General features: G+C 36.6%; 1 protein-coding gene across 3 annotated transcripts in view; it reads left to right on the forward strand.

Annotated features, from left to right (window-relative positions):
* Positions 1-12,733, forward strand: part of kcnd3 (potassium voltage-gated channel, Shal-related subfamily, member 3) — a 102,376-nt gene that overhangs the window by 74,595 nt on the left and 15,048 nt on the right. For all 3 annotated transcript variants that reach the window (XM_082188621.1, XM_082188622.1, XM_082188623.1), the window contains exon 3: positions 2,320-2,488. In XM_082188621.1, the coding sequence (XP_082044747.1) occupies positions 2,320-2,488 (169 nt within the window). The remainder of the gene's footprint in view (positions 1-2,319; positions 2,489-12,733) is intronic.

Genomic DNA, 12,733 nt, shown 5'->3' on the forward strand with positions numbered 1-12,733 from the left:
TTTGTGTTGCTGAGATTTGGAGGATTTTTCTTAAACAGGGGTTTGATGAAGGTCTGGACTTTGTTGGTAATGTTCGCATGCATCCTTTAGGTTTCAGCCCCATACAAAACAAGGACTGACTTGACGTTGGTGTTGAAAAGTTTGATTTTGGTTTCCAATGTCAGGTCCTTGGACTTCCAGATTTTCTTAAGATGGATGAAAGCAGCTCTGGATTTGTGTACAGTAGCACCCTTATTTAAATGAATGTTCAAGGTTCAATACAACTTAAACTCAATTGACAGCACTTATGACATAATGTGGATTGACACAAAAATGAATTTAGACATCCCTCCTTTTCTTTAAAAAAGCACAAATCTGGGTTACAGTGCGGCAATAACAATTGAAGTGAATGGGGTCAATCCGTAAACGTTAAAATACCATTTCAATAGTAAATCCACAAGACATAAGCAATATGGTAAGATGATTTTAATGTCTGAAAGAGTTGGTGTAAATTCACAACTTTGTTGCCATAACATGCATAATAAAACCCTAAAATGACCATAAAACTGTCAAGAATGTCTTTATGGCTCAAAAAATACAAAGAATTTTATAAAAACCAATTACATTAATTCTCATGTTAAAAGCTAAGCTTCACTTTTCCTTCAATTAACTTCCATTAAGTGCTTCACCTTAACCTTGATTTTGTCTGTCGATTGAGCTTAACTTGTATTTAACCATGGATACTTTTCACTGCTTTCAAGACCCACAACAGCATTGGCTCCTAATGAGTCATTTTGATTATTTGATACATTTAAATGTCTTAAATGCCAAATTTAGTGTCTCTTTACAGATTGTAGGCTGGCTGCATGTTTTCTGATTGTGTTTGATTGAATTGTGCCTTGTGACTTGCACAAAACTAATTTAATGAAAGAACAGGATTATCCATTGTTAATTAAATCCTCACTGGCAGTCACTGCATGAGTTTGAATGAGCTAAAAAGAAAACTCTTGTACTTCTGAACATCTGCACATGTGCATTTAAAACAATGCATACATGTCTATAATATATGGTTATTCTTGCATCGTTCCACCAGGTGCACCGGCCTTATTTTCTCGCTTACTGTGTGGCTGTATTCCATCAGAATCCAATTACTTTAGTCTGTAGTTATTTTAAGTAATGTCTTCCTTTTTTGCCAAAGCCACCTTGAACCATCCAATTTGTTTGAATAGATATTTGGTCAGCAACGTTCTTACCTTAAAAAAAAAAAAAAGTATTTCCACTCCTCACTGCCTGAATTCAGATGGCAGGCCATCACACAAGCCGAGGAAGATCTACAGTGGTGCGTGTAATTGTATTTCCATTTTAAATAACTGTATCAAATTGTATTAAATGTCCTTGAAGTTGCCAGGGCATTGGTTCGAGGAATCTAAATGCTCCAATTTAAACATCTTAAATGACTTTCTCGTTCTCTGCTGGTTTTTGCTCCTGCTTGGTACAGTTCATCTCTTATTTAAAAGATGATTTTCACAACATGCTGATAATATTAGCCTTGTTTTGAGGGACGTTATCCATTTATACTCTGCTATCTAGACAAATACTTTATTTCCAAACAAATGGCCTTGGGACAGATTTTGCAAACAAATCAGCTGCCAAACAAATGAGTCTGCAAACAAACAGTTTTATAAATAAAAGGCTTTCCAAACAAACAGCTTTTGAAATTAAACACTTCCCAAACAAACTGTTCTCTAAATAAAAGACTTTACAAACGAATAGCTTTCTAAATAATAAATAAACTCTCAAAACAAACTTCTTTATGCATAAGTTACTCCAAACAAAACATTTTCAAAACCCTCCAAATTTAGCAAATAAAAGATTGTCCAAGCTGTTTTCAAAATAAAAGACTTTCCAAACAAACTGCTTTGCAGACAAATGTCTCTTTATACAACTGGATATAAAAGTGCCGTCCCACTCACGCTTCTGTCACCTCCTGCTTCAATAATCATTTATTGCATTTAAAATCTGGCACCTCTAATGGCAGCAAGCATCAAAATAATTTTCCTGCTTTGTCTGCAGGGTACTATTAGGTGGCGTGCGGAAGTGCCAATCTGCAATAAAAGCATACGATTATGTTTAGTAAGAGTTTGTGATCATTCATTATTTGAAATGCAATAATAAAAACAGATGGAATATAATTATTACTAGGAGCTTGAGTTGTGTGATATCATGAATCTGTCTGCTTTTTCATTGCTGCTGATCTGTTAAAGAAGAAAGAACATGTGGAGAAGCAGGTTGTGCATATTTCGGTAACTAATGTCTCTATTTCTTGCTCTTTCTCTGCAGGTATGGAGACATGGTCCCAAAGACCATAGCAGGGAAGATCTTTGGCTCCATCTGTTCCCTCAGTGGGGTGCTGGTCATCGCTCTGCCTGTTCCCGTCATCGTTTCCAACTTCAGTCGCATCTACCATCAGAACCAGAGGGCTGACAAGCGTCGGGCTCAGAAAGTTCAGGTCTGTGAGGCTCAAAACTCCCCGAGGGGCATCGTCCCCTCTGACCAGAGCAGCTTTGTCAGAGAAACTGCCAGAAACACACTGGTGTTTAGCTCTGAATAATGCCCCTGTTAAATTAGATCATATCCTTTTCCATGCTTAAAGAGAAGTGATTATTTTGGTGTCCCAAGGCCAGTTTTCGAAGGCTATTAGTCAAGGGTGGAGAAATGCCAGAAGGTTTGTGGGTAAAAATCAGGTGACAGATGTCTTTCCCCTGGGGTGGTACCATGGTAAAATGATGGGATCAGATGGTAATAACTATGGTACTCTGGTAAACACAACTGCTCAAAAGTTTGAAATGTTCAAAAGATTTCTATTTCAAATAAATGCTGTTTATATTGAACTTTCATTTCATCAAAATATAAAGTAGTTGTTTTCAACATTTATATTAAGAAATGTTTTTTGAGCACCAAATCAGCATATTAGAATAATTTCTGAAGGATCATATGGCACTGAAGACTGGAGTAATGACTTTTCCAGTAATTCAGCTTTGCCATTTTTCACTGTTTTTACAGAATTTTTCAGTCAGATAAACAGTGTTGGTAAGCATAAGATATATATTTTTTTTTTAACCTAACCAACCCCAAACTTTTGAACGGTAGTGTATATACCGTGGTACTTAATGATTATCATTTACATTTACCATGCAGTCAAAGAATATCATGTTACTACCATGGCATATGCAGTTTTTGGTAATTTTTTGCTACTGTCAGGCAATTGATGTTCCTCTCCCAGCTTCGCACTAAAAGACATAATCCTTCACAGAAAATCCCAAATCTACTTTAATATTTAAAGCTTTGATATTCCCCTACAACCCGCCTCAGCTGCTCAGTCTGTCTTCTCTCGCAATCGCCTGTTGTCTTTCCACTAGTATTTTATAGTTCTTTTCATCATTTCTCGGTTGATATCCACTCAGCCATATTGCTGCTCTTTTTCCTTGTCTGATGAATAAGGTTATTAAACTTGTTTGTTTCCGGGTGCATGAAGGATAATAGTACTACTTCACCATCCTTTTCCGTCCCCGTACGAAATAACACCTCAAACAAACAGCCTTAATGTTAAATTAAGCCTTTCTCTTCACCCTAGGGGAATGAAGGGATGACCTGTCACTCGTTTAATGGCAGCATGGCGTCAAAAGATTGAGTCTAGACTAGAATGAGATCCCAGCAGGGTTACATGCCCTGCGTCTATCCATCTATCACTCCATCCCTCCCTGTCCTCATCCGAAACGTCTCTATATCTCTCTCTGAAGGTTATTTAGTTTAGGCGTAATTATCTGTTAAATCACCACAGGCTTCTCAGCTTGCTTTTGCTATGCTAATAATTGCGAATGTTACTGGAGATTAGCTTGATCGCAGAAAAACAACACCAAGGCCACTCCTATGACATCCTATGTGTGGCGAGAGACGTCAGCTCCTGCACTCAGTGTTATGTTATGCTCGCAGTCATGGACTTAATGTATGCTAATGAGGAATTAATGTAAGCTTAGGTTTTGGGTGGGCTTATGGGGCTGCATTGTCTCTGCAGGCAAGATTTCCACTGGCTTTAGCATTTTACTTAGTGTTCATTTAAAGTTTATCTAGTATGGCAGATTATTCCCCAGAATTCTCCATATTATCTCAGCTCGGATCAGCCTAAACAAAGTTTTGATGTGAAATTTCCGTCGCCGAACATTTTCTGTTCTTTCGCAGCACGGCCGCAGGGGATGCGAGTTCACTTTTAAGTCCAAACTAAAGCAGCCAGATGCGACCAAACCTCACAGGACCATCTTAAAAAAATTGTTGTGTGGGTGTGTTTAAACACATCCCGTGGTTAACTAATAACAGAGTGGCATAAGTGCACGAACCTGCCTCAAGCCTCGAGTTAACCTCCACCATAGGAACAGCTGTGCTTACTGTCCAAAGGACATGAGAGAGAAAGAGTAAGACATAGAGAGGGAAGAGAGCCAGGAGGGATGTTCATCCTAATGACAGTCCTTCCACAAATAGCTCGCCCAGACGAGACCTGTGGGGAGGGGTTTGTTTTTTTATTCTGGCAGTCACTTTTGGTAGGTGACCTTCCTCTGTCTCACCTGTTGTCCAGTAGCCAAAATACAGCACTGGTACTGCACCAAAACTGTGTGTAATCCAGGTTAATAAACTAAAAGTTTAATATTACAGCACTAATATTAGTGGATGCATTATAGATCCTTATTTGATGAACTGAAAAACTGAATTAGTGCTCCTGATCAAGTACAGTTAAACAAAATGTATATGTGGGGGTGTTAGAAGTGCATTCATATGTATATGTGGGTGTTTACCATTACCAACTAATTGTTATGGCATCATTATGAGGTCTTTACAAACATTTACTTCTACCATAATCATATTCATAACATCAACAATTAAATTTGAGTCACAATGTGGGCCAGATTTAAAGTTATATGAGCGACATAAGTTCTGTAAAGCAACAGTTCATGTTGTTCCAAACTGGTTCTGAGATTTTATACCGGATTAAAGTGGAGAACATTATGAAAGAAACTTACTTGACAACAGCAGTTCCTATATTAATAACCTAACAAACAGAATAACATTCTTGCGATCATCGCCTCTCATGTGTACCAGTATTTTTCAGCACGTTCTACAAGGAGGCGCAAACAAAAATATGCGAGTAAAAATATCCTGCATTTGAGGCTATCACTAAATATTGAGAATAACATGAGGAAAATCAGCAACAGCGCATATTATATAATATTTTTCTACATGTTGTTTTAGATCATGCATGCTCACTCATTTTTTATAAAGGACCCAAGTAGAGGAGACGTTCCTCAATCTTTCCACACATGTTCGGCACATGTTTCCTTCATTTTTAGTTGGACTAATCCTTGAACTGCATTTAATTTCCTTTAGTTTTAAGGTAAAATTAATACAATTAAAAATTCAAAGTGTAAACTCGAACTGCCTTGCACTGTGCAGCAAAACATAGCTCATATAGCGCCACCTACAAGTATAACCGATCTGGACCATAACAGTGTGAAAGTTATGACATCGTAAGTCTATTCCATACCTGTATGTCATTATTCAGTGGATCAAAAAGGAGACTGTCGTGGTCACTCTTTTCCATCCAATTACACTGAATAGGAAGGAACTGAAGCTTTCATGTTTCCAAAAGGATCAAAAAAGCACCCTAAAGTGTCGTAAAATTATTGTTGATGACTCAAAAACATCAGTCTGATCAAATCATTTTTCTGATCCATATGAATGGATTCAATGAGAATAATTATTTGATCCCAAATCAGACAACGGTTTTCACAGAATCAGTGGGGTTGGAAAAAATTGCCGTCGGGAAGGACTCGGGTCTAATTTTATCGTGTTTGCCTCGGGTCGTGTTTATCTTTTTTTTTTTCTTTATGCACGTTTGGGTAAGAAGTGGTTCGGGTCGGGTACAGATTTTAGGACCCTGAGGAGACCTCTATTCTGTACTGCCCAGATGAGATTTGTTCATTTCAAGGGTTTTGGCTCACTTCTAGAGCACTCCAGGGCTTTCCAGAAGACTCTGCATTAAGAACACTGCAGACATGACAGGGTTTTATGCAGAACCATCAAAGTGAAATGAAATTTTGATCAAAGTGTGAAAAGCTTCAGATTTTATATGCTAATTTATTTCATCTTCCAGTGGCTCATTGTGTCTCACCTCACGAACATGCTGCAGTTTTATTTTTTTTATTTATTTTTTTATTGTTGCTGTTGTTGTTTTTAGTGACTACAGAAAGCCATATACACCTTATTATTAATAGCTAAAGCAAATCTGCATAGCCAGAGAGATAAAGAGAACAGACAATTTCCTAGACATCACTTAATTCTTTCATGACTGATCGCTTCATTATGCTCAAACTCTCATGGTTGATCCAAAGGTCTGAGATTTGTCATATAGTTCAGGAATCAGAGTTTTGATCAAAGTTGGTCCAGTAATTGGGCTGATTCATTAGTTCTCACAGAACTTAGCTGTGCTACTTCAGTGAATGTTAATGACTTGTTCATTATTAATTCGGCACTTGCTTTACACACACTTTTTTTCGCTGCTACGGGTCGCTAACCTCTTACAATAACAAAGGCGTAGATTGATGACGCCATGATAAGCGTAATCATGGAACTTGTCGTCATGCTGATGGATCTAATAATGATTATGGATGAGTGAATACATTGATGTTTTTAACATGACTGTGGTATGAAGCAGGTTTCGATTGCTAATGAGAGACAGATATCAGCGCCACATGCGAGTCCCGCGGATATAAAGGAATAAGGACATTTCATTGTACCGAACTACCCGCAAGTGCTGAATTACTACTCACACAGGTCAGTTTATTTGACGAATTAAACTTGTGAGGTAACGCAGCGCTGTTTCACTTGGTCTAACGTTACACTATCATACTAAACAGCATTTGAGTGTGTTGAAAGTTATGTTATTCTATGTGTTAGTTTGTTGACTATATGAGACTAGCAGTAAGCTAGATCAACATTAGAATAACATACTGATCACATTCTAACATTTCATCATGTTGAGCTATATAACATTGATTTGTTTTATGTACATTTGCTCAGCTGTCTAATAAAGTACATGCAAGAGCGGTGTCTCTGTCAAGTCGAAGTTTGTCGCGGACGTGAAGCTCTCGGCATCTCGAAAACGCCACGCGATATTGATCCTCGTTTTAGTTCTCCTTTTGTCCCAAAGTCTGCTTGCCATGGTCCACAATGTTTGAACGAAACAACAACAGCGTGCCGCTAAACATTACGCAGTTGTCCACACCTGTCGCCATGGTTACAATGGCAGTGCAATCGGAAACCAGGGATAACCCGGATATTAAGTCATTGACAGGCGACAAGTGACAAAAGATGGGCACTATTTAAAATTGTGAATTTCTCTGAATTTACAAATTCTTGGAAACATTTAGGATAATGTAAGTACATGATTGAAAAAAAAAATTATAACACTGTGCAAGTGGTTTTTGGATATTTTGATACAAAATTATTAAATATTGTACCTTTAAGCTTTGATTGACACGTAATTCGTCATGCTCCGTTTATGCATGGAAAAATCATACAGGAGAAGTACTTCTACTTCTCTAAGTTATCATAAAACAGACAAAAAAAAAAAAAAAAAAAAAATCGCATTGACTTTTATTTTTAAAAAAGGATCCCAAGGCATATTTGGACCCAACAACCTAGCAACTGCGAAACAAGTCTACAAAATACTGTACACCCCTTAGCAACCACATAACGACACTCTCACAACAATCTAGCATTGTATAATAAACTAGTGCAGGTATGACGTCACTTTGTAGGCCAACCGGCAGTTAGCATCACACTGGAACCGGAAGTGCTTCCCTCAACAAAAACCCAATAGGATTTTCTCATAGGCTTTTGGATTATCGCTAAATAAAATCTCTGTGATCAACAAAAGTTGATGATCCTTGCACATTTTGTCTATCAAGATAATCATCACAGATGATCACAAGTGTTATGAATTTTAAAGACTAAATGCAGTCGCCAGAAGTAAAAAGCTAAAGCTATAAACGGACTACATTACGGTCCCACGAATTAAATGTCACCATAACTAAGCTTCCGACAACTCTTTCAGTTTTTATTTAAAAACATTTTCCCAGAACGTTTGAGTTAGAGCAGTATATAAGACCACAATTAGAAGCATAACAAGGCTGTAAAAGCAGACTGAGTTTACCGATTCAGCGTGATGAAGTTTAATCTCCTCAACAGCCTAGTAACATTAGGCACTTGTTACCAACCACCTTTTTCAAGACAAGTAACAGCTTCAAAAAATCTGGGGTATTATTGATGTATTTTATATTGTAGAATAAATCGTGAAAGTGACTTGAGCTCAAACAGGAAGTGCTAAAATGCTAACTCGTTTCTACATTTTGGCCTACAAAGTGATGTCATACCTGCACCACTCTTTTAAATTGTATTCATCACTGACAAATAACTCTTACATATAATGCAACAACTCTGACATATAATGCTCTTTGTTGTGAACTGCAGCAAACACTGAAAGTGAAGAGATCTTGTTTAATTGACATAGATAATCCACTTTAAGCTCCCTGAGCTTCCATTTCTGTGAACGATCTGGTTTCACAGCTGTAGAAATTACTGTCAAGCAGAAGGATGTAGGTGTGTACGTCACTGAAGTGACTCACAGATTAACAGATTTGTAGATCCAGGTATCATTCTCTACCTCACCCAGACAATGTAGGTTCATTTTAAAATAAAACTGAACAGATGTAGCCTGTTTTCGCAGGCACTGTGAAATTAAATTTTTCCAGCTCATCAATTTGGTCTTGTTTATAAAAAGCAATGGTTCTCAACCAGAGGGCTAGTAGGCTTTAGCAAACTTCCAATGGGGCCTTAAGATTACTTAAAATCATTAAAAATAGCTTTCAATAAAAAATAAAAATCAAGATATTTATTATTTAATTCACTCCCTAACTCTATTTTTTAAGAAATAGAGTTCCCACAGCGTTCTGCATATGAGGCCTAATTTTAAAAGTGTAATTTCGAGACCTGTACAAGTCATGAAAATTAATACAACTGTATAACTCCATGAGCATTTATATAATTAATTTACAAGTCAAGCTCTAAAATATTATACTGGGTAGAAATTGTGAATTAAAACTATTTTCAAATATCCTTACCCTTAATCCCTATCTATCCCTATAGTTATGTTCATACTTGCCACTGGTTTAAAAGAATGACCTTGAAGAGCATTTAAATCAAGTTTTCAATGTTGTTTATATGTCTATGTGGTGTTTTTAATATGCTTTAAGACAAACCACGTGCAAATTCATAAGTCAAAATTCAAAATGAAATCGCTGGTGTTTCTTACATCACAAACTACCTTGTAATCAATCCCGTCACGAGGGGGCGGACTTTAGCATATCATTAACTATGCTGCGATGCAGGGGAGTCTCAAGAGAAGCCAGGTTTTCCCAGTATATGAAAAATCAGGTACATTACTACATTTAGCAATATAGCAGGTGAATTAAATATATGATGTATATTACAATGTTATGGTGCACTATATGCCTTTATCCACTGACGTTCTGAGTTGTTCAAAGCGTTTTTATAAGGATACTGATTTGAGCTGCATGTCTGACTCTGAGATGACGAAAGGGAACATGGTTTGTGTAACTTTAGCAACATATTATTAGCTGTCGCTAATAACAGTCATGCAAAATGCTAATCATATTAATTACTGTTATGTGTCCGACGTTGTAAAGAGCGATACTATTGTGCAGGATTTACTACAGTTGAGTGAGTGAATCTCTGAGCTGGTGTGAGTGAGTGGAGGCAGGGCTAATTTGCATATTCATGGTTGGATCATTGAACTTACAGAAGCTAGTGTTCGGTCATCAGATATTGGGTCTCAAAGTCAAAAAAGGTTGAACGTTGTACAGTTGAAAGGTTGCACGTCCGCCTTGACTGCTAATATACACCCTAAAGGGGTGGATGGTACAAATGTATATTTATACTATATTATTAAATACTTTTTCTATACTGAATGGATTTGTCCAAACTATATTAAAATAAAATCCAGGGTCTTATAAGTTCATTCATAAATAAATAAAGTTTAATTTTCAATGCAAGTTGATCTTGAGGATCTTGCAAGCTGTACAACATTTTTTACATGTCTGTTTAAGGTACAGTAAATGTACAGTTCAACAAATTCTGCCTTCTCCTTCACTGCAGTGCACTGCTGCTTATCGTTTCAGAGAACAACTCAAATGAAGACAGCGCCTCTCAGCAGCACCTCTGCTCTGCGCACGGTCTTTGGTGGTTTGCGCTAGAGCGAATGCTTCAAGCATAAACAACTCGTGCATGTCGCAATCTAGACAGCATCCCGTAACGATTTCATTTATATGGGGAATTAAATACTTTGATTGGTCGAATGAAAACATGACATGCAATACTTCTATTATATCCAATATAGCTACAGTATATAACTGTGATCACTAATATTATTCAGTAGTGACTTTGGTCGGGACATGTCCCTATATTCTCCATTCCCAAATGATCTCAGCCCTCACATGATCAAACCATCCATCCAATCTGTGGAGTATGATCTCCTCTTTGACCGTGGCATCTATGTGTTTCAATCATGCAGGTCACACTTTTCCACTCCAGGAATCTGATCTTGTGGGACTAGTTGATCACAAACTTCAATGAAAGTCTCAGTTGATTCTGCTACAGGGTAGAGATTGAAGGTATACCACCCAGGGTCACCTTCCTTGTGAAAAAGAAGTGCACTTAATTGTATTGAATGTAAGTAGTTTGCAGATAATATAGCCTAATATTAATGAAATGAAAGGTCATTATTTTAGTTTACCATAAATGATCACCAGTACATTTGGCAGTACACTTTAACCATATTTCAAAGACAATAGAGGTAATAATTCTGAAATTACATAGGCTTGGTTTTACAGACAGGGTTTAGATTAATCCAGGATTAGGCCTTAGTTTAATTGGGGCATTTAAGACGTTTTATTTATATATATATATATATATATATATATATATATATATATATATATATATATATATATATATATATATATATATATATATATATATATATATATATATATATATATATGTGCCTTAGAAAAAAACATTACTGGTGTGCATCTTGAGACAAAACAATGGCATTGACATTTTTTTTTGTTAAAACAGCTCAAACATGTTAGTCAGCTTAAGACTTGTCTGTGAAACCAGGGGATAAATATTTAAATAAATTCTACTTAAGTGGGGAAAAACGTTCAGCTAATTGCATGCATTTAATATAAATCCGAACTGTAATGGGTTTTTATTAAATTGCAATTAACATGCAATTACGTGTTCGAAAACATTACATTCAGTTTGCACTTAATTATATTATTTTAAAGTATAATATTTCCATAATACTTTCTTTTTTTTTAAATGTAAAGTGTACTTATTTTTCACAAGGGAAGGCCACAATCTACCCAGACTGAGGTCTTATCCACCCAATCATATAGCTTCCAGAATAACAATAGCTTGGAAATAAAACAAAACTGAATTTTATTGCACATTATCATATTTCTGTTGAACACATAGTGTGAAAAATGTATTATTATTTCAAAAACGAACACTTTTATGAGTAGTGAACTGAAATGGGTCACAGACCACAAATTTGCCTCATAAAGGACTTTGCATCATAATATTCAGGATGAAATTATAGATCAGGCACATAACAGAGGTCTTCTGGCTTTGACACAACCATAAAGTGTGTCACAGTGTGCTTTTTAAAAGTGTATGTGTATAACTGAAATGTAATCTGTGAATCTGCTTTGTTCAGTGTATCTGATCTCAGCACAGCGCAGTAAGCGTCGGTCGAGTCCTGAACAATTGTTCTCAGCAGCAATATTCTGTGTCACATTGATAAAGAACCCCGTCATTACTGCGGCCGTTCCCAATCTCCCATTCTGCAGGGTTGTTTCTCTTTTTTGTTCCACGATAGCCGAAAATTGTTGCAACATTTGTTGGAAACACAAACGGTCTCAGAGGCCCAAACTGATTCCATTATGTGATGGCAATCTCCTGTGAAAAGAGCAGAGTTAGCACTCCACTCACCCACAGGGACTTGAGTGAGTGTGTGTGTGTGTGTGTGCGTGTACGTGTGCGTGTGCGTGTGATGGTTTTAATGATGGTGTATGTTCTTTCTATCTGTGTTCAAGTGTGTGTGAGAAATTAATGAACATCAGAATACCGGTTTGATCTCTGCGAGGTCTCTGATGCAACTGAGACACAATTTGTTCCTCTTCAATAATTTAAAAACACACACGCACATACAAACACTCATTTAGGGGTATACCGGTAATGATGATAATAGTGATATTTAAAAAATTAAATATCATTATCGTGTTAACCCTTACGCTGTGTTGAATTCACAGTAACACCTTTGGTGTTCCCGGTCAAAAATGGCCGGCCTTTTAAAAATTGCTTGTAAATTGCTCGTTATGCTATATTATCACAAAATATTGGATTCAATCTTTGTCAAAAAATTGTTTACATTTGGAAAGGTTTTCTATTTATTTTTAGAACTGATTGGTCGTAGGCCTCATTGATCTGAGCTTATGCACCTATCCTATATTATATTGCATTAAGACAATTTTATTTTATTATTTTATTTTAAGAATGTTTA

Source organism: Leuciscus leuciscus (assembly GCF_965113295.1).
Source record: "Leuciscus leuciscus genome assembly, chromosome: 13".
Lineage (NCBI taxonomy): Eukaryota > Metazoa > Chordata > Actinopteri > Cypriniformes > Leuciscidae > Leuciscus > Leuciscus leuciscus.